This window comes from Mustela putorius, unplaced genomic scaffold (genome assembly GCF_011764305.1).
Source record: "Mustela putorius furo isolate JIRA1106 unplaced genomic scaffold, ASM1176430v1.1 tig00004007_pilon_pilon_pilon, whole genome shotgun sequence".
In the NCBI taxonomy this organism is placed as follows: Eukaryota; Metazoa; Chordata; class Mammalia; order Carnivora; family Mustelidae; genus Mustela; species Mustela putorius.
In genome coordinates, this window is record NW_025422145.1 from 10,251,605 (window position 1) to 10,274,585 (window position 22,981).

Sequence of the window (22,981 nt, forward strand, 5' to 3'; positions counted from 1 at the left end):
AAGCAGAAAGGAGAGAAAGCAACTGCATGTAAGAAAACTTCATCTTTTCCTTCCTGAAAGAACACACTGGGGTCCTTTTGGATGGTGTGCACGGTAACTGTGAATTTGGAGGAACCCACCCTTTGTTGCAAGCATTTTAAGTTTTCGAGCAAAAGAGATACTTAAAATATGCTACCCCCTTTCCAATCCATCCGTAATTAGCATAAAAAGATAATTAGGGCACCTCCTGGAAGGGATGGGTATAGCACTATGAAATTTTCTCCACTGGTAGCGTGGGGGTCAAGGGCAGCCACCCAAGACAGGCCACTGTGGCATAAGGATTATTTTGAGTTAAAAGCAATCAAGACCCAGCAGATTCAGAAGAGCTCTTTACCTCCCTCTACAACTGCCTAAGAGGACTTCAGATACTGAGCCTGCGGCAGAAAGAAGAGCTAACCCTGCAGATGAACTACGTTAGGACAAGAACAAAATATGGCAGACGGGGAGGAACCTAGCAAGCCCTGCTTGATCACAGTCTTCTCTGTGACCCATTGTTTCTGAGTGGCCTGGGATGTAACTGTTTACCAAACATTTACTCCTTTTTTTGTTGTTGTTGTTAAATATTTTATTTATTTATTTGACAGACAGAGATCACAAGTAGGCAGAGAGGCAGGCAGAGAGAGAGGATGAAGCAGGCACCCTGCTGAGCAGAGAGCCCTATGCGGGGCTCCATCCCAGGACCCTGAGATCATGACCTGAGCTGAAGGCAGAGCCTTTTTTTTTTTTTTAAGATTTTATTTATTGATTTGACAGTCAGAGATCACAAGTAGGCAGAGAGGCAGGCAGAGAGAGAAGAGAAAGCAGGCTCCCTGCTGAGCAGAGAGCCCAATGCTGAGCTCAATCCCAGGACCCTGGGATCATGACCTGAGCAAAGGCAGAGGATTTAACCCACTGAGCCACCCAGGCGCCCCTGAAGGCAGAGGCTTTAACCCACTGAGCCACCCAGGCGCCCCACCAAACATTTACTCTTTCTCGTGATTCCTGAGGATTGCTTTCCATCCCTTTGAAGAACCAGACCCTTACCCCTTCTCCTTAGTTCAGAATGACAGGCATACCTCATTTTGCTGGACTACCTTGGGAATCTCCATGTCTGTGTGGCTTCTGTGTACACAGGTAAAAACTTGGTTTTCTCCTATTAATCAGTCTCATGTCAATCTGATTCTTAGTCAAACCAGAAGGGCCTCGAGAGGACAGGTTACTCTTGCTCCCCGATGGTAGCAAAGGATTTCAACGGCAATGCCCAAATGTCCCTCTGCGACCGGGAAACATCATTTGTAGAAATTGGCCAGGGTGAGGAAGGGAAACCGAGAGTAAGGAATGATGCAATGCAATGATGTTTTGAAATAAGCGTAGACAAAACTCCCCACTGTATCACCAAGACAAGACGTCAGTTCATTCACATAACTACTTCACTAGTTTTTCCTCACCCCTGGGGTCACCTTTATGGTTATTGGGTTATTATTTTTCCCAAGGGTTGGCCCTTAGGCTTCAATAAAATTTAAAACACTGCTTTGTGTCACCACCACAACCGAAAACCAGTGTACTTTGCCATAAATAGATGGAGACTATCCGACGAAATGGGTTGAAAACACAGCAATGCTCCTCAATTGTTGAATTCCAGCTGGATATTTTGTCTGCCAAAAGTTCTCAGTCTATTCAAAAAAATTAGCAAGGGTTAGGAGAGAGGTGTTACAGACATAACAGAAACACACAGAGATGTTCTCCTGACATTTGGAAGACTGAAATGAGTTTGAAAAGGAAATTATGTTCTCACTCTATGATTCCATTACAGAGTTTCCAACTTACGATGCTTTGACTTAACAGTTTTTCAACTTTATGAGGGTGTGAAAACAATACACACTCAGTAGAAATTGTACTTCAAATTTTGCATTCGGATTTTCCCCCCCTGGGCTAACGATCTGTGATTCGTTGCTCTCTCGGGATGCTGGACAGGAGTTCCCATGTGGGCCATGTAGGCACGAGGGTAAACAATCAGGACGCTGACAACAACTCTGTTTTTCACATGAAGTACAGTATTCAATAAACTATATGGACTGTTCAACATTTTATTATAAAATATACTTTGTCTTAGATGACTGTGCCTAACTGTAGGTTAATGTCAGTGTTCAGAGTATGTTTAAGGTAGCCTCGCTAAGCTAAGCTCTGACATCTGGTAGATTAGGTTCATTCAATGCATTTTTTTAAAAAGACTTTTATTTATTTATTTGAGAGAGAGACAGTGAGAGAGAGCATGAGCAAGGAGAAGGTCAGAGGGAGAAGCAGACTCCCCGTGGAGCTGGGAGCCCGATTCGGGACTTGATCCCGGGACTCCGGGATCATGACCTGAGCCGAAGGCAGTCGTCCAACCAACTGAGCCACCCAGACATCCCTCAATGCATTTTTTGACTGAGAATACTTCTGATGTATGATGGGCTTCTTGGGATGTAACCCACTGTAAGTCAAGGAAAATCTGTATATTAAATGACAAATCCATATGCCACCTAGAATGACTTCATCCAGGACTGCAGGACACATGGGACACTTGGAAACACTGTATAAATCGCTGATCCAACAAGCTTCCTTGGTAAACCTCATAACAAGCCTTATCAAACATTCATAGTCGGAGATTAAGTTTGCAAGCTTAGAGTGAGGGAGATGTTGTCACTTCTTGAAATCAATTCACTAGAGCCTCTATGAAGAGATCCATGGGGTCTAACGGAGTCCCTACATCAGTTCAGCATACTTTTTGTTTTAGAAATGTTTCCCCAAAGCACATTATTAAGGGGGAAATCAAGTACACAACCAAGTCTCAAAAGGAATTGTTACTGGAAAGTCTCTTAAGAGATTTTTCAGATCCTTGGTTTCTCTTTCAAAGGACAAGATGGGATTATACCTGTGCTGCCCAATACAAAAGCCACACTGAGCTCCTGAAGCCAGCCAGAACTGAGACATGAAATGCACACTAGATATTGAAGACATAATACCCCCAAAAATGATATAAAATATCTCATAAATAATTGTATATGGGTGTCATGTTGAAATGATAGTAGAGCATATAGGTTAAATAAACTGCATTATTAAAATTAATTGCATCTTCTTTTTTTACCTTTTCATTGTGGCTACTAGAAAAATGTTAGCCTGACACATGTGGCTCACACTCTTTCTGCTGCGTTAGTGCATGATTAGATGCTCACTATGGTTCCTTACTGATGAATCAGTCTAGACACATATAGAAATTATTCTCTAAAATCACAACAGACTATAAAAATGGGCCCTTTAATTTTATGAGGTAAAAGTTGCTAATAGATATTTAAAAAGCTTTACCATCTCTGTCCAGTCTTCCTCTATATTAATAACCTTTATAATGATGTCAGAAGATAAATAGCTCACTGTCTTTAAAGTTAGAAAAGAAGGAAAAAAAAGATTTCATGGCTCATCTGTGGATAAAGCGATCCAACTTTGGAGCAGTCCAAACTTGTTCCCTAATCAAAGATATACTTTTAATGAGATTTTATCTTTGATTGAAAAATGTAAGGCTGTAATGAACCACTGGGTCATTACTCCACTTCCAGGCTTAATTTTTATTTAATTCTAGCTCCCTGGTGTTTTTCATATGGGGCTCTTCATTTATGCAGGATGTTTTAAACTTTCTTTTTTGGATCTTTTGATGTAGGTAGCCTTTTGGGGCAAAAAGCCCATTTTGAACTTAAAGTAACAAAATAAAGATATCTAGTCTCCACAGAAACAGGTCATGTATATCTATGGCTTCATATGTATTTGCATTTATATAGGTAACCAGTCACATGTTCCATCAGGGACTTAAGTATTGTCAAGTGTGTTGGCAACCCTTAATTTTGTAGCATGTGGGAAGAGATGAAAAGTGAATGGTCTTGGGGTTAGGCCAACCTCAGTTCTAATTGTAGCCCTGTCACCTCTCTCACTGTGTGAGCTTGGGACAGTCATTTTATATTTCCAGAATTCCATTTCATCATCTGAAAAAAAAAAAAGTGTCTATGTTTTTAGTTGGGCATGCCGATTAAATGAATCATGCTTATAAAGCAGCTAGCAAATGCTCTAACAGGTAAGAAATAGTACTTGAAAGTAGTTGTTACTCCTTTGGAAGCCTGATCCTCTTCTGGTCCCATGTGGGAAAATGAGTCACATCTGGAAAGCATCCAGGACTTTTCATTCCCAAAGGCATTGGTGGAGGTCGGGCCTCTTCCACCTCTTCTAGGGTCTCCTAAGACACTTTTATTTACTATTGAGAGTTTACGCCAGGCTAGGACCCACCTGGGGTTAAGTGAACAGCTGTAAAACAGGAAGGGCTCAGCACTTTCCAGAATTTATAGGATGGTGTCCTATCCTCAATCCACCTTTTTTTTTTTTTTAAAGATTTTATTTATTTATTTGACAGACAGAGATCACAAGTAGGCAGAGAGGCAGGCAGAGAGAGAGGAGGAAGCAGGCTCCCCGTGGAGCAGAGAGCCCAATGCCGGGCTCCATCCCAAGACCCTGAGATCATGACCTGAGCCAAAGGCAGAGGCTTTAACCCACTGAGCCACCCAGGCGCCCCTCTCAATCCACCTTTTGCCAAACCTTCCTGATCATTCAGGCCTTACTCAGAACTCTCAGGAACTGTAATTCTCACCTATTGGTCCAGTGTTCTCAGGTTTACCTGTGCTGCCAGGATTAAAAACCTTCCTGCCTGCACTCATGGCTCTCTATAATGTGATCCTAGTTGACCTAGGGAAGGGGTGTGTGTGTGTGTGTGCTCCCCCCTGCACAGCCTCCTTTTATGTACTTCTGATGACAATGGTCCCTGCTCCTCCTCATCTCTCCAGTGTTCCTTCTGAGAAACCTTCCAGGCCCTTTGTTCCTTCTGGAGATCTCTCCTCTCCCATTTCCCTTAGAGGCCATGTGGAGCCGAGAGTTGCCCCGAATTTCATGATGCACCTGAGACTCAGACCTAGCCCAAGACAGCGTTCAATGTCAGAAAGAACTGGTTCAGCAAGAGACACAAAACCCCACCATGACCAAACCTAGGACTTTTTCATGAAATCGGTCAAAGGTAAATCTGGAGTTAATCTTCGGAGCCATTTTGCTCCAATTGGTAAAAGCCTACATAAAATGAAGTCAAATCCAAGATAAAAAGAGCCCAGATATAGAGACAGGTATATCCCACCCCGCCCCCCTTTTTTTAAAGATTCTACTAATTTTTGATGGAGAGAGAGAGACAGCAAGAGAGGGAACATAAGCAGGGAGAGCAGGAGAGGGAAAAGCAGGCTTCCCGCTGAGCAGGGAGCTCGATGCCGGGCTCGATCCCAGGACCCTGGGATCATGACCCAAGACGAAGGCAGACTTAACGACCGAGCGACCCAGGCACCCTGAGACAAGTATATTCCCGATTACATGTTATAAGCACCTGGGTCTAGCCATCCCTGAAGCCAGATACTCCTGTATTTGCAGATGTAGTTTTCCAAGGCAGCTGTAACAAATCAACATGACCTGGGTGACTTAAAAAACAGAAATGTATTATCTCTTAGTTATGGAGACCAGAAGTCTGAAATAAGGTGTCCACAGCCCTATGTTTCATTTGAAGGCTCTAGGGAAGAATCCTTCTCGCCTCTGGAGGTTGACAGCAATCCTGATCATTCTTGGATTGTAGCTGCTTCTCCCCATCTCTGCTTCCATCATTACACCGCCTCTACCCTCAGCATATGGGTCTCTATATACAAATCTCCCTCTCCATTCTCTCATTAAAAACACCAGCCATTGGATTAGGACCTTGATCCACAATCCAATATGATCTTATTTTAAGTTGAATACATCTCCAAAGACCACATTTCCGAATAAGGTCACATTTACAGGAGCAGGGGGTTGGGACTCCTATCATATCTTTTTGGAGGTCATTATTCAACCCAGTAGAGGGAGTTAATCACTTACATTTTTAGTTGAAGACAATCTGAACTGTATTTCTATTGCAGCCAAGAGATAGCTGAATATCTGACAACTTTCCTGTAATAATCCCAAAGTTCTAGTTCTTTAATGCGTCTCTAAGAGAAGGAATTCTGCTTCTACTGTTCCTTCTTTTCTAGAGCCCCTTTCCTTTGTTCTCGATTTACGCAGATGCTTTCCGAGTGTGGCTAGTATTGCAGGGTCCAGCGGATAACGTACCTCCTCCAGCAAGTGTTTATTTTCTCCTACAAGCGTCTAAAACTAGTTTCCTCTCATCACTGACGTGGCTGTTATCATTCTCTGTCCAGAGTGGCATGTTGGCTTTTTAAGTGAACACACAGACCTCATCTCCTCAGCTGACCATAACTGCTATCCTCGTGTTCATTCAAGACCTCTTCTCCACCGCAGGCATGCTATTGAATGAGCAACAAATAGCTCTGCCGCCTGTCCTAAAGCTTAGAGCCCAGTCCAGCAGGTCAGCCCAGCGTTTCACACTTCTGTGTGCCGAATCCGTTTGGGATGGATGAATACTTTGTGCTTTGTGTAGGGATGTGGATGACCTTCGAGGGTCAGCAAGTGGATGGAAAAGAGTTGGAGCAAAGGTAGGGAGATGAGGTAAGAGAGTGGAGACCAGAGAGCAATCGACCAGGGGGTTTTGGAGACTGGCAATCATCTGGAAATTGGGCTCTGTGAGGGCCATTGTTGCTTTCACCTAACCAATACCCATCCTACTTTGTAAGGAACACTGCTGTTTTTCTTTGGGGTGGGGGAGGGAGACATAATCTTCCCGCCATTATGATTCCATATTGTTGGTGTAGGACTGGCTTCATCTCAGTGAGGAGGTAATTCCAGAGCCATTAGTGCCCCTACTGCTTCATGGCATAAGCCAAACCCAAGGAAAGTAGTGAAGCAGTGGAGAGGCAGAGCATGTTTCCGAAGGAATCATTTGAGGACCTAGATCCAGGTGTACCTGGCATAAATAAATTAATTTTGATTTTCTAAGAAACTGTGGTCCAGTGACCCTAGTATTTCCAGTGATTCATATATAGACATTAAGTGAAAAATCACTGTCAACTTCTGTCTAATGCTAACTTAGCCTCAAATCCGGATAGAGGCTGATGAGTCAGACTTACACTCCTCAGCCTCAGAAGTGATTAAGAACTATTAGATAGCTTCACTGATTGCAAATAATGTCACACCTCTAACAGACTGCATAGTGTAAGGAAACAAATGACCAAGGCATTAAAAATCACCTGTTTGATAAGGATCCTTGACACTTACCATCATTTCTTCTTAGTCATCTCAGCAGCTTTAAAGTGGTTTTATGGAATCTTAGAAGTATTGGGATAGGCTGATGAACAAAGTTTGGCTCCAACGTATTTGGAAGAGTGGTCCTTGAATGACATACACCAACCAGCAAGGTGAAACAGGATACTGAAGTCATTTCATTGATAATTCTGCCAAAAAGAACTTCTGATAATGTACTTATGAACACCTCCCAAATAAGGGCTGAAATTGATCTGACTTAAGGAGACAGTTATGTCTCAAGAGTATCAGTAGTTGCTTTAGTTTTATGACTGACAAAGGGCTTAGAGACCCTTACTTGGTAGAGAAGCTACCACCCAATCCCTCGGAGGTGACAGCTAAGGATGCTTGGTCCCAGGATGCAGCATGTTTCTCTCTTTGTGATTGCCCCATCCTTTGTTTTCCAAGTTGCTACTCATCCTGGAGGGTCCCGTTTTCAGCAAACATGAAGCACGTTCCTCTGGGAAATTTCACCTGCTTGAATTAGCAGTGTCTGCCCAATAGATTAAGTCAGGTATTAGATTACAGTCCTGTGAGCCCCACTGGTCCTTTTTGAAGAGGATAGATAAGATAAGATAAGATAAGATGAGATGAGATAAGATACAGAATTCTTTCAAGGGCTGCTCAGCAATGGGACAGTTGTGCATTTCCTATGCTTGTCCCCTGGGTTTTACTGTTTCACTTGAGACACTTCTTGTAGACTACGGTGTCTTGTTTAAAGATTCTTTTTCCCTGATTATAATTCTCCACAGGAATATAAATTGTGTATCATGATTTTTGTTGTTATGACTTTTAGCGATGTTACTACTATGAACAACCGTGCATTCGATAATTACTATGTGTTGGGAATTGGACTGGCCACTGGGATACATTATGGATAATAATAATAATAATAATAATAAGGTTCACAACAACCTTAAGAGGTAGGTGTTATCATTGTCATCTCTGTGCCGAAGAGGAATGTGAGATGCACAAAGGTTAAGTGACACGCTCAAACTCAGCCCTGAACTTAATCCTGCATATCTTCTGTTGGAGGAACTCCATCTCTTCCTATTTGTTATGACTGTGGTCAGGGCTCCCCAGAGAAACAGAACCAACAGAAGATCTATAGATATAGATACAGATATGGGAGGCAAAGGAAAAGAAAGATATATATATAGAGAGAGATTCATTGACTTAGTATGAGGAATGGGCGTATGTGGTCATAGAGGCTGAAAATCCCATCATCTACCATCTGCAAGCCAATGGCTGATGCAGTCTGACGTTTTGAGAAGCGGAGAAGCTCCTGGTATAAATCGCAGCCTGAGGGCCAGAAAAGATGAGATGAAGCTTCCCAGCTCAATTAGTGAGGGAGGGGGCAGGGCACCAATGCCAAATTCTTCCTTTCTCAGCCTTTTGTCTTCTTCAGACTCTGGATGGAGAAAGAGGCCTACCCAGCTTGAGGACGGCTGTCTACATACTAAGTCCACTGAGTCCAGTGCTAATCTCATCTGGCAACAACCTCACAGACACACCCAGATACTGTAGTTCATTTGGGCACCCCATGGCCAATCAGGTGGACACATAAAATTAACCAACAGGATGACTTATTTTCCAATTCTCAAATCATAAATTAATGCAACTGTGTTTGAACACTGAAAAACGTAAGTATTTCTCTTCCCACCCCGTGAACTGTGTACTTGATCACAGCAGAAGCACATGCCATCTTATGGGATGTGTTTTTGTTCGCCATCACATCAGTTTTTATTCCATGGACCTCTGACCCAAGCCTATTGGTCACTTTTAACAGCTGCATTATACTCTGTCATGCTCTACAGTCAACACAAGAAGCTACTCTTTGCCCTTAAAAATGGGCAAATGTAATAACTCACAGGAATAAGACTGGGTCAAAGGAATGATTATCTGCATGGTCAATCATAGGTATGGGTGCTCTGGTTTTTAAGTGAGTTCCACCAAACTGCAATATAACTAGTAGAGAATACAAGAGCCATATTCATGGTAATTTTACTAGTTTGGGAAGAGGTAATATTCTTACTTTCACATCAGTAGTAGGTAGAAATTAGTGTCTCACACTGGCTTTAATTTGCATTTTCATACAGCTATCAAGGACAGGTGTTCACCATGAGTTTGAATGTATGTATGATTTCCTTTGTGTTAATTTTCTGTTAACTCCTTAGTGATCACTCTCAAGCTTTCATGATTTCCCCCAGGAAGACATTCCTATCATCAGGGCAAAATCAGTATTTGTCAATCTACAAATTGATGAATTAGATCAACAGAAAAACTCAATCTGAATAGATCACATTAGAAACTATTTTTTTCCTTATTGCAAGGTCATATACTATTCTGAGGGGATGCAAGAGATACAATTCAAGTTCTATTACTCCTCTGACTTGAATCTCTATATACCATGAGAACCAGTGATTCAACCAAATCAGGTGCCTGGAAAGAGCTATCGGCCTCCCTGGCTGAGTCACCCTGTAGCCTGCCTTGTGACCAGGATTTGCTTCCATACATACGCTCCCTTAACCAAAAGCTAGAATGTCTTAAACTTGAAATATCTTCTGCTCTAAAGGATCTGTCCTCCAATCCACTCAGAAAATCTCCTGGTTAAAAAGAAAATATAGGGGCGTCTGCGTGGTTCAGTGGGCTAAGCCTCTGCCTTAGGCTCAGGTCATGATCCCTGGGTCCTGGGATCGAGCCTGCTTCCTCCTTTCTCTCTCTGCCTGCCTCTCTGCCTACTTGTGACCTCTCTCTGTCAAATAAATAAATAAAATCTTTTTTAAAAATTTAAAAACGAAAAAGAAAATATAAAAAACTTCTGGTTGCCCTATAGGTTCTGAGAGCTTTTAATCTGTAATAAGCACAGTAAAAGATACTGTAGTTTTGATTACCTTATTCAAAAATAAATTCTAACCTATAATAGCCCCCCCCAAAAAAGCCCAATTAAAATGACAAAAACTCAATAAATAAATAAATGCATGGGCGTTGTGCATATGCGTACTTGTGCCTATGTGAGTTTACATATTTGTGCATGTTTTCCCCAGCCAACCTTTGGATTCTGTTGCTACGGCATCAACTTCCATCAGAAATTATTTCAGCACTCCAGCTGCTAAGATGGATGGCATAATCCCTGGGTTTTCTGACCTTGATCAACATGAAGAAAATTTCAGCTGAACTGTGCAAAAGTTCTGGGACAACATAAATCACATTTGGACAGGACATGCTTTCTATCTAAAGCATCGTAAAGTCACCCAATCACATATCAAGAAGAGGGATAATAAAACACACCAACTGAAGAGGAAAAAAAATTAATTAACACTCACTCTACTCATCACAAAAGAAGCCGATGGCCATTTTTTTCTTTTTTGAGAAGGGATGACAGAATTATTCTAGATAACTAGCTCTGCACTTAATTAGGTGTTTCCTAAATGCATTTTAATTCAGAGTTTTAAAAAGTATCACTAAAAATTATACAAAAATAGACTTGCTCCTTTTAAGTAAAATAAATGACAAATGAAAGCAACAGCTATAATTAATGGTATTAAAATGTAAGCAATTCAGCCCCAATTAGTATATAATACAATGACAGATATCATTTTTTAGGAGATGACAAATATCTGATAGATAAGATTTATTTATAAAGTCTTATATAAGACTCTTTTAAAATTGAGGTATCAAAAGCATAACCCTATCTGAGGCTGAAGTCAGGTAAGTTTCCCAAGGGCCCAGGAAAGTGAGGCTGTATGTGTCTGGCTTTTAAGTGTTAAATTGTGTTTAAGCCATGTATCATCTATAAAATACCAGTACCTTGATGGATTACAAATCTGTAACGCAGCAAAAGAAACAGGAGTGCTCAAAAGTAAAGACCAAGCATGAAGTAGCTACCTTCTCTTCATCTTTGGGCTTAAATACAAAGCATTTGCGGTTTGTTGCCAGATTCCGGGCCAGCAACCACCTATTTCTGGCACACACACTGTAATTCCGCCCCCTTCACCCTTGTCAGACATCACTAATCAATCATGCACTGCTGTAGAACCCTGGGCTCAGACTCCTCATCAACACAGCTCTCCGTACAGACACTATCAATCAATCTGAGTCGGCACCAGAGATTAAATCCGTTTCCAATCACTGGCCCACACTTTTAGGCATGCTTCCCAACCCTCTCTTTGCACCTTCAACCAGACTGATAAGTACCTACAGGATATAGAGAACTCCAGACTTACGAATGGGGACCCGGTATCTAGTTTCAGTTTTGTTATTTGCATTTCTAGGTACTTAACTGGTCCTAGACCAATTCCATGAACGTCTCTGATCCTACCAGAAATCTAAGAAACTGACTCCAGAGTGAAAGAAGAAGAGGAGTTTTCTACTTTGCTTTTGCAAATTTAGGAATGTCATAAAGCAGCTTGCACTCATCAGAGGCATACCCTCTACTTAGCAAGGATGATAAGGACCCTAAGTAAGTTAGCTCAATGAGTCCCACGGCAACCCCAGAAAGTATCTACTCTTATTCTGTCTATTTTACATGAGAACATGAGCATCTGAGAGGTTAAGTCACCGGGAAGTGGCCAAGCTGGGGTTCCAACCCAGGCCTTTTGAGAATTCCGAGCTGAAGCTCTTAACCAGTCTGTTTTAGCTATGATTCTTCAGACTAGCTTCCCAAAGCCGACTTCAAGGCTGACAGGATGGTGTATCAGACAAACGGCCTGCTCTACCTTAGAAGTTTTTTCATGGCACTCTCTGTGTCACATCTTTGCCCATCATACTGAGTGTGCCCAGCACCCCTCATCGTCTGTCATCCGGCCCATCAGAGGCTAATTTAACTCCACACTGCGTCCATTTGAGAAGCTCTTCCAGTTTTTATGTGCCTCTCCCCCACCCCCAGCACACCACTACCTTCAAATTTCCCTAAAATCACTGAGAGAGGAAAGTATGACTAACATCTCATTTTCAAAGTTCAGTGAAAGAGAAAGCATCAGCTAACCCGCAGATAAAATATAAAAGGCAGGTGCAGAGACCCACCCTGGAGTAAGAAGCTCTTGTCTACAGAAATAACTCTCAGTCATGCAGAGAAGTGAAGCACGGACTGGAGCCGCGAACATTTTGATCATTTCCAAAAAGCAGACCCATTGAGGACCTCCGATAACACCTAGAGAGGAGTGATTAAGAGGAAATTAAATGCAGAGATGCATCCCAGAATGTCATTTAGCAATGGCCCAATCTATTTCTATTCCTTTGAGGGTTTTGTTAAAATAATTCTCCAAAACAGAGAGACCATTTACTTGTGTGCCGGGCACCGAGCAGACAGAACAGTCATGAACCATGGACTGTTCTCTCCTGTGAGGCATCGTTGGCAGAAGTAGCATCTCCAGTGGTGAAGAATCAAAGGCAGACCACTTGGGTTGAAAATTCATGCTACACTTACTACCTGGGTGGTCCCAGGCATAGGAGTCAAGGCCTCCTTCCCTCAGTTTTCTCATTTGCGAAATGGAGATAAATACTGTACATATCAAAAAGGATCTTTACAGAGATTCAATAATAGAATGAACATAAGGGTGCCTGGGTGCCTCCGTTGGTTAAGTGTCCAACTCTTGCTCTCAGTTCATTGGGTCTTGATTTCAGGGTCATGAGCTCAAGCCCTGAACGGGGCTCCATACCTGGTGTGGAGTCTACTTAAAAGGAAATTAATAGAATGTACATAAAGTGCCAAAAACAGTGTCTAGCATACAGTAAGTGCTCAATGCAAGCTAGGTCAATTACTATTTCTCTCCTGGAAAAACTATCAGTCAAGGTTTACTTTAGAGACTCCACTGAACTCCATTTAAATTGTTCAGTTGGGGCCCAACCTACTTCTGGTTATAGATGAAGGCAGATAGACAGGCAAACTGCTGCTTTCCAAAACTGACTAGGATTAAGCCAATAAACATCACCCTCAGAATTTGTACTGAAACCATTGCAAAAGAAGCTCTCTTTCTGCAAGTAGAATTTAAGTCTGTAGCTGGTGGTCCCCATCTGGAATTTAAAAAACCAGAATCCAGTTATACCAGAAAACAGCCCAATTTTGCTGTTATTTAACCCAACAGCTGTTTGTCTTTTAACTCTTTACTGACTCAAATTGGTTTTCTATTGTGCAGGTGAAGATGTCCTAATACAGCCCACAAGAACAATCCATGGCATACATTATCTCACCCATTTTGCAGATGGTATGACTGTGGGTCTGAAAGCTAATGTGGCTTTTCCAAGATCTTGCAACTAGTGACTAAGGCCAGAACCAGCATTCAAACCGAGATCTGATTCCCAAACTCTTTTCTACCATATTAATTTGTCTTTCTAAATAATGTCGAAGTAAACAAAAATGCCAACTATTTCTTGGCAGCAACCAAGAAACCAACTAGAGAGGAGGAGTCCTCTCTAGAGTTGACGGTCATCCCCTATCCGAGGTTCTGGACACATAATTCCAGACCCTGAGACTTATCATCTCTTCTCTGGGTTAGTCCCCAAGTTCAAGTACAAATGATGCTGAGTCTGGCTGTTGGGATGCTGCATGTGTAGGTCTCTGTCACAGTGCCTGGTTTCCCAGCAGAGAGAAGGCTAAGATGGCGTCTATTGTGGTACACACACCAAGCCTCATAAATATCTCAATAGAACAGAGGCAAATCTATAAATTCCTTTGCCAATGCTAGATGGCACCATTCTTTGGCCAGATATGAGGGCACCATTCTTTGGCTGCTCCAAGCCCAGCCAAAGCACAGGCTGGGTAGTGGCTATGGACTCATTTGGAACGACAGCCTTGCCTGATAGGAATGAGGATTCCTAATCTGAAGGAGATTCGAGGTCTTGAGGAATTTGCCTTAGAGGAAGAAGGTAACACCCATAGAAAAGGTAAGTCACGCAGATAAAAGCTTTGCTGTGGTTCGATGACCCTGCCCCACTCTTTAGCCAGAGATAGTGGGACCAGGTGTGACCTGCTAGAGGTCTTAGGGGTCAAGGATAAGCTATGAGCAAGTATTGGGACTGTCATCACACATCTGATTATTTCACACCATCGGACCACATTCCATGTAAAATGAATTTCTTTCTATGACACTGGACGAAGTACTCCCATGTTTGCAAGGCTTTAGGTGGCTTGCCCTTACCTACTTCCTAGCCTCATCTCAAGCAACATATCTCTATTCAGTTCCTGAGTCATGCCACGCTTCTTCCTCCATGCTTCCATCTCCGCAGGCCACCCAGGAGTCTGCACTCCTCTCCCTGCCTTCAACTGTGACTCAAATATCATTTCTCGGGATGCTTTAATTTTCATTTCCACAGCTTTGGGGAATCTTGGAGCATCTACCCATTTAATGCACAAATATAATCAGCCTTAAACAAAGGACATTTGGAGCAGAAAAGAAATCCAATCCCTAGACAAATCCTGAGTCTTACCAAATGGTGCTCACCGCACTATTTGCCCTCGTCTGCCTTGAGCATCATCTCATTTCAGTCTTTAATGAGAAACTCCTCCATGAATGCTTCCCATTCCAGGGAGAGGCCCTCCAGAGTCAGGAGCACGCCTTCCCCTCTGTCTCTGTTCTGCCTGTCAGAGCCCAGAGGACTAACCTACTCCCATCCCCACGGAAGGAGAGCAGTACTAATAGAAAACCAACCCTGGTGACTGCTTTTGCTCATTTTCAACCTCACTGGCATCTAAGTCTCTGAAATCCAGGAGATTAATTTATTGTTCATATTGATCAACTCCACTTCTCATGGCAACCAGCTGTACACAGATACATGAAATGGGCAGCCTGTGATATGTCCCTGGATAAAGCTGTCCGTGACCCAGGGTCAGGGTCACCAAACTGTATGGATAGGTCTAATGAACTCTCTCCAAATTCAGACCATCCTCTCCATCTCCTGTGTGGTTCTAGATCAGACTCCTGGTCTCTTGTCTGTATAGTCCAGTCTTGACTTCTGACTGCATCCTTGCCTCCGACTAGTCCTTCTTGCAGACAAGCAGAGTTTGAAACTTCCCAAATGCAAACCCAGATCTGTCCCCTGATTGCAAATCCACCATCAGAAAACAGATTCTTAAACTCCAATTACTTGCAATCCATACATACAATTTCTTCCCATCCATCTGATTTTCAATAAATCAATGCAGTTTTATTCTAAATGAATGTGTTAAAATTATAAAAGACAATCCTAAGTAGAATTCTGTAAAAGAAAATTATATACTGAAGTAAATCGGAAAGAGTGGTATCTTCTGTTAATACAGAATGTGAGCTTAATTCAAAAGTAAAACAATGTTACTAAATTAGACCTAGACGTTAGAATATCCTGTCAAGTGTTCTGGGTCTCTTGGTTAGAAGGGTAGATTAGCAAATGTTGGAGACCTTGGGGCTTATTAAAAACAAAACAAGGGGCACCTGGGTGGCTCAGTGGGTTAAGCCGCTGCCTTCGGCTCAGGTCATGATCTCAGGGTCCTGGGATCGAGTCCTGCATCGGGCTCTCTGCTCAGCAGGGAGCCTGCTTCCCTCTCTCTCTCTCTCTCTCTGCCTACCTCTCCATCTACTTTTGATTTCTCTCTGTCAAATAAATACATAAAATCTTTAAAAAAAAAAAAAAAACACCAACAAAATCAAGTCACCTTGATACAATCCTAATGTCTGAAAAATAACTGACAAGACAGTAACTTCAACACTTCTTCATTAACTGATTTGATACCATGTCCATGAATCACCTGAAGGTACCTCATTTACCATATGAGATCTGAGCCCTACACGTGGCAATAGTGGCCCATAGGAAAACACGGTCCTCCGCCACCACACATCTTTAAAAAAGAGGACATTTGGCAGGGAACCCAGCACCACTGTTTCTTGAGTCCTGGCTGCCCTCATCTTATTCTTGGCAAAGACTTCCCCTTAGCTCATCCCTATACTCAGCCACGGCCAGCCGGCCTCTGGCTCCATCTCTGGGCTCTGTCCCCCTCTCCCTCTTTCCTCAGGACTTCTTCTTTGGTGAGTTAGTCACACAGAGTTTGAGTTTGGTTCCATCTATCTCTGACCTCCTCCCACAAGGACCTGACCTCCCTTACTCTCTCCTTCCACTGGGGGGAGATTGATATAATGCCTGTGAACCATCGGCAATGCAAACATTCCTCTCCATAATCTTCTACCCACTCACTGGGCCAGTCTCCCCACTGGTCACCCTCAGACATGCACACCGGGCCTGGACCTAACCGAAACATGCCACATGCTTTTAGGCCTCCGTCTTTGCTTTCCCTGTTCCCTCTGCCAGTCAGGTCTTCAACAGCCACTGAAGATACTCACATCTTCCTAATCCACTGAGACTTGGCTTGCAAGTCTCAAGACTTCAAGTCTCTTGAATCTTCTCTACATATGGGTTTTACTTGACTTGCACAGTGTTTTAAAAATCAGTAGTTTTCCACTAAAATCCGTACTTCCAGATTGCCTTAGAAATTGGCAACACTGAACGTATATTCCCCATGGTAACAGGTAGCTGCAACAGAACCCCTGCATATGGGGTCACTGTTCTTGAGTTCACTGCTGTCCCCATGGCTTCATATCAGCCCTCAATCCCCGTCACTAACATGGGATTCCTGCCTGGACCCCGCAGATGGGGGAGTTTGTCCTTTGTCTTAGGCCAAGCATCTCTTCTTCTGTAAAACATTCCCCAAGCTTTCTAGGTCCCTAGGTACCCTACTGGTCTGTTTCTGTGAGCTTCTATAACACTCTCTGGGGGACTCATCATCTTAAAAAAATTAAATTATAAATGACATGTGATACCTGTAGCTGTGGACATTAGCAAAAGCAAAAGTGAAAGTAGATGCAGTTGACTGTGTTCTTATTTTGTACCAGGCATTATACGTGTGTATGTGTGTGTGTGTGTGTCACATACTCCTTACAGTATTATCAACTCCTCAAATCAACTTTTCAAGTGAGTTATATTATCTCTAATTCACAGACAGGCAGATGGAGACTGATACAAGATAAGAGAGCTTCTCAAAGTCACAGAACTGCTAAGTAGGAGAACTGGGATAAAAACCCAGGACTTTCGGGGAGCCTGGGTGGCTCAGTGGGTTAAGCCTCTGCCTTCAGCTCAGGTCATGATCCCGGGGTCCTGGGATTGGACCCCACATCAGGCTCTCTGCTTAGCAGAGAGCCTGCTTCCCCCTCTCTCTCTCTCTGCCAGCCTCTCTGCCTACTTGTGATCTCTGTCTGTCAAATAAATAAATAAAATCTTTAAAAAAAAAAAAAACACAGGACTTTCAAGCTCTAAGACCTATGGTTTTCACTCCTACACTATGTTCACTCCTGTGCTGTGAGCATGGAATTTCTAATCCTTGCATATACCCTGGTGGAAAGACAAAAGCTAGAACTGAACCAGGTCTACCAGAAACAGAAGCCAGCACTGCACGTCGGGCTGCTTTCTCTTGTCCTCAAGAGACCAGAAAAAGTCCTGGCATCTCTACCACCGGGGTCAGCGGCTCATCAGAGGGTCAGGGCTGACAAGGGTATGGTAAGTCAATATGGTGAGTCTCTACCAGAGCTAGAACATGAGGGCTGAAGGTTGTCCTAAATTGAAAAACAGGTGATTTTATTGGCAATGGATGAAGATGCCAGTCTGGGCAGAAATTCATCTGTAGGAAAAGGCAAGTCTCCTACAAACGTAATTTTCATGTTTGTGTGTGGGAGGTGGTCTAGCGTTAGAGTTAAGAGCCTAGCCTGTGCATTAAGAATCTGTGAGTTCAGGGCGCCTGGGTGGCTCAGTAGGTTAAGCTGCTGCCTTCGGCTCAGGTCATGATCTCAGGGTTCTGGGATCAAGTCCCACATCGGGCTTTCTGCTCAGCGGGGAGCCTGCTTCCTCCTCCTCTCTCTCTCTCTCCCTGCCTCTGCCTACTTGTGATCTCTCTCTGTCAAATAAATAAATAAAATCTTTAAAAAAAAAAAAAGAAAACAAAGAATCTGTGAGTTCAGATCCTGGCCTCTGATGCCACTTGTTCTCCGGCAAGTCACTTAACCTCTTCCATTTTTCTGTAATGGGGATCCTGTTAGTACCTCCCGCACAGGGTGCTGAGTACGGAAGGCCCTTTAGAATCCTGATCCAGAGCAAGTCTCATAACAGGGAAAAGTCAGAACGCTCAGGGTTAACAGAGGCAGACAGCATCTGCTCCGGACCCAATCGCAGCTCCAACTGGATCCAATCTGAAAGTCGCCCCAACTTTGAAAACAGCTCAAACTCCTTCCCTGCAATTTCATAGCGGATCTGAAACTGTTTAGCTGCACCAGGCCAGGCGATAAGTGAGAAGAGGAAGGGCTGTCTGTGTTTATAGCCTTTGACAAATGGGCTCTCATCTTCTCCTGACAGATTCTCCCCCCGGCTGATCCATCCGCCTCTTCTGCCATCACCTGAATTGCAGTCTTCATAATAGTACTGGAATTCAGATGGATTTTATACCACAAATAAAAATGAATTTAAATGCCTCGGCTCCGCACAAGCAACAAGGGCGCTGTAAATGTCAAGGGCAGGCGGCTTTGTAAGGCCATACGGCCGCTCCCAGTGATGGGCTGGCTCCCATCACCTTTGCTAAATCTGCATTAGCTCCACGGCATTCACTGTGGGAGGAAACAATCTGAGCTCTGCTTCCCACTTAAGGGTGAAAAATGCTTGCAGCCCTTGAGATCTTCCCGTGACAGCCTCTGAATGACTCTAAGAAATGGCCAGAAAGCCATCCACAGGCAGGTGCACTCGCAGGGACTCTAGGATTTGGTGAGCTTGGAAGCAGAATGGAAACGTGAAAAAGAAGCACTCCCCCAATACGAGGCACGCATTTCTCCATATGCAACCGGCAATCGGCAGGGAGCTCCTTGCCGATGTCTGCCGGTGGAAAACAGGCACCCAGAATAAAGAAACACAGAGACACTGGAGAGAAGGAGTCTCTCATTGGGTCTCGGACAGAACCAGTGTGCAGACCAGAAACACAGGAAGGATGAGGGCTCTCTCAGCTCTTAGGGTTCACCGCTTATCTTCCGTCATTGTACCCGCGGGATGCAGTCAATTCAAGAATGATTCATCTGCTGAACAGGATGAGGCATGAAACCAGAGGGGGCAGCAGGGAAAGACCCTATTAGACTCCACGGCAAACTCGAGGTCCTGTTTTCTAAAATCCTTCTCTCCAGAAGGCCCCCAACTGCAGCACAGATGTAAGCCCACAAATGCATCCCAACAGAGAGCGTATACTGAAGAGAGGCAGACAGGAAGGAAGGATAAGCAGAAGGAAAATGAAAAAGGAAATAAAAACCAGGTTTCCCGGGGATCCACCTCGTCCCACAGACACCACATTAAGCTTCCCTGACTAAAAGGCAACTGAGCTTTCGAGAAATCACGGCTGGTTTGCTTCAGAGCACTCCGCGCTTGGAAAAAAAAAACCCACACGGGCCAAGGGCTGCATCTTCAGAGGCGGGCTGACTTATTATTTTAGCACCTCTGTCATCTCTTGTCACTTCAATTCCACTTTATCAAATTACTGATTTTGCCAGAAGCATTCGGATTAAGTGGAGAGGGGCACACACGCACGCGCGCACACACAGGAGCAAGTGTCATCACTTCAATGGTGAAATTTCATAATTATACGTCAGGGTGACAGAAGTACCAGAGTGCATTTGAGAGCCTGGATCAAGATCACTCCTGATGCCTCGGCTGCCCTCTCCCTGCATGCCCTCCTACCACAACCCTGCACGCAGGGGTGGGGCCGGCACTCTTTGTGGGTTGGGGGGAGGGCAGTGCCCCGCTGGGATGACTGGGGTTGACTTTTCCCTTAGGAGACAAGACCCCGACATACAGAGCTACCCTCCCCATACCTCACCCCCACCGTCAACCCCATTAGGAGACCCAGAGGAGCTACAGCCCAAATGTTAAGAATCACATGAAAATAAATCAGAAAAGAATTCCTGGAGGAAGAATATTTCTCCAGTTGGACAGAAGGAATAATAAGTCCTTCGAGAAGAAGACTGCAGAAACAGAGGTGGGCATTACAGCTGTGGGACTGCTAGGAGTCATCACCAATGGACTGCTGGAGGAGAGGTGTGGTTGATTCCTGCGTCTTTGGTCATATTTAGAAAACCCCGGGTGAACCTGTTTGGAGACCAGACTGTTTTTAGCGTGCCTGACTCAACCCCACAGGCTATGACAAAGCACAGAAATGCATATACGTGTGTGCATGTGTGTACACACGCATGTGTGTTTCTCTTGTCTGAAAATAGTGGAAGCCGTGTACAGATACGACTTTTCCCACCACTAAAACATCACGAGGCATCCACAGACTTGAGAGATCCTTATTGCCACGACATAGGAACCAGTGACAGTCTGGATCAGCAGAATGGAGCCATGTGGCCGGCTTTCACTGCCCAAAGATTATCCTGGCTGCTCATTTATTTTATGGAAGACTGATATTATTGTAAGGTATCAGGACTCCTGGTGTCTTTGAAACACTACTAGCAAAGAAGATACCCCCAAAAATCATATATATGACAGAAACACGCTTGTGATTTCCACAAAAGTCCAAGGGATTGGAAGCATCCCGAATGGAGAAAGTGGGGCAGGTGACATGAGCTTTCACTTTGACATGGGCAGAGCAACTGGGGCGGATCCCCCACAGCAGAACTGGTAGGAACGGATGAAAAAAGACTGCAGACATATGTGCAGCCTAAATTCCATTTGCCCAACACACAAAATTACACACCCTGCAAGAACACCAGCATGCAAATATGCAGCAGATACAAACATGAACTGGAATGCCTTTGCCTGCAAATGAAGAGAACCACCCAGAAACTAAACCTACCCAAGGGTCACGATGAGGGAATCTCAGCCACCATACCGTTATTCTTTTCAACAGGAGGAGATTAACACTTCTTAAAACAATGCATGACAATTGCCTTTTATTTAAAAAGCAAATTTTGCTTTGAGGAGTCCTCAACCACATCCTTAATCAGTAGACGACAGAGCTATCACAAAATCAGGGCTGAAAACCTCTGCTTGAAGTAACTGCGTTTGGCAATAATGGTACAGTTGCACAGAGAAGCATCTTTCAAAATTGCGGAATGATGTCAAAAGGAGCCAGGAGATATGTACCCTCAATTCACTTACTTGACCTCTTTGGATCCAAGGCGTTAAAGGTAGAATTTGATCTGCTTGGATGCCCTTTACCAGGGAAACTGCTGTGAACTCGCGTCAATAAGGACAGGGCATGGAGAACAATTGTCTAACAGTTGTTTTTCCTGAGTGGATCCACACCAAGTGTAACAGGAAGATAAATGGGAGACAGAGGGGCTCTGAAAATATAAAAAAGGACCTCCGCTCACTGCACCCCCGCAAACATCTCACAGAAATAGATCTATGCCATAGAACATCGTTGTTCCCATCAATATGTCATGGTGGAAACTAATGCAGGCTCCCTCTCAAACTGTATAGATCAAATATGGGGACACACCTTGGAAAGTCTGATATTTTTTATCCTACCATATATGTATGTAATATTACTGAAAAATGGTTCATGACATTCAACAACAAGGTGAAATGAGTTAAGGATAAATGAGCTATTTTCCTGAAGACAAGCATAGGACTAAGAGAAAAAATCAGCACCAACATATTCATACTTAATTATGTTATGTGCTCTTCACCAAAACCATCAGAGGTAACACAGACAAACATTTTAAAGTATCACTGCCTTTAAGCGTCAAATATCAGTACCCAAATCACGGTTGCAAGCCATCATCCAGCCTTAAACACCTGGGTTTAAGTCATAGAGTTCTTTTTTTTTTTTTTTTTTTTAAAAAACCAAAAAGATGAAAAACACGGACTTACCTTTCTGTCCTCTATTTCCACACAAGTATTGCAGTCTGCTTTGATATCCTGAGAGGAAGAGAAAAGAAAAAGAAAGAACAGGAGTCAGACTTCTGGTCAGGGAACATTCAGCAGTGTCGTTGAAATGCCCTTTAAAATAATAAAAAAAACTCGCACTCCTAACGGTTGTTTCTCGAGCCATTGCTCTTTATAGCCCTTTTAAGAAGTATATGCCCGGGTGTTTGCATTAGAGACATATGGATGTCATAACTAAGCTTTATTACATGCAGATGTGGGGTGAAGGCAAAAGTTATGGATCAGAGGCCACAACAGAGAGAAGCTGACGGCTCATAAAATAATATGAGCTCCCTCACCCCCATCGTGACCAGCAGAAACTCCCCTCACTCAGACTTATTATCTATCTCTCTCTCTCATTCCAAGATTTAGAATAATAAAATCTACCACCTTTCAACACCAAACCATTACCATCTATTTTTTTTTAATCTTTCTACCCATCCACTTTTCCATCCATGAGTCATCCCCCACTCATCCATTTATCTGTCATCTGTCCATCCATTCATCCATGGGTCCACCCATCCAGCTATATTGATGGCACATTAACTTCTTATGCCTTTTTTCATGTTGCTCTGGGATTGTTTCTACCCTCAAGGAATTCACCAGTTAGGTGAATTAATCACCAGTTAGGTGAATAGGGCTCACACCCCCCCACACACACAAAAGCATCTGTAATATTCATTTACTTATGCATTCAGAAGATAGGCATTCACCACTTCCTGCTTGCCAGGCCTTGCTCTAGGAAAGGAAGACTCAGTAACAT

The 22,981-nt window shown here is 43.4% G+C and overlaps 1 protein-coding gene across 3 annotated transcripts in view; it reads right to left on the bottom strand.

Annotated features, from left to right (window-relative positions):
• RBFOX1 (RNA binding fox-1 homolog 1) overlaps positions 1 to 22,981 on the bottom strand; it is a 1,454,978-nt gene that overhangs the window by 894,525 nt on the left and 537,472 nt on the right. For all 3 annotated transcript variants that reach the window (XM_045072277.1, XM_013055179.2, XM_013055184.2), the window contains one exon: positions 22,165 to 22,212. Coding sequence is in view for 1 of the 3 variants with exons in the window: in XM_013055179.2 (XP_012910633.1) it covers positions 22,165 to 22,212 (48 nt within the window). In the remaining 2 variants the exon portion in view is untranslated. The remainder of the gene's footprint in view (positions 1 to 22,164; positions 22,213 to 22,981) is intronic.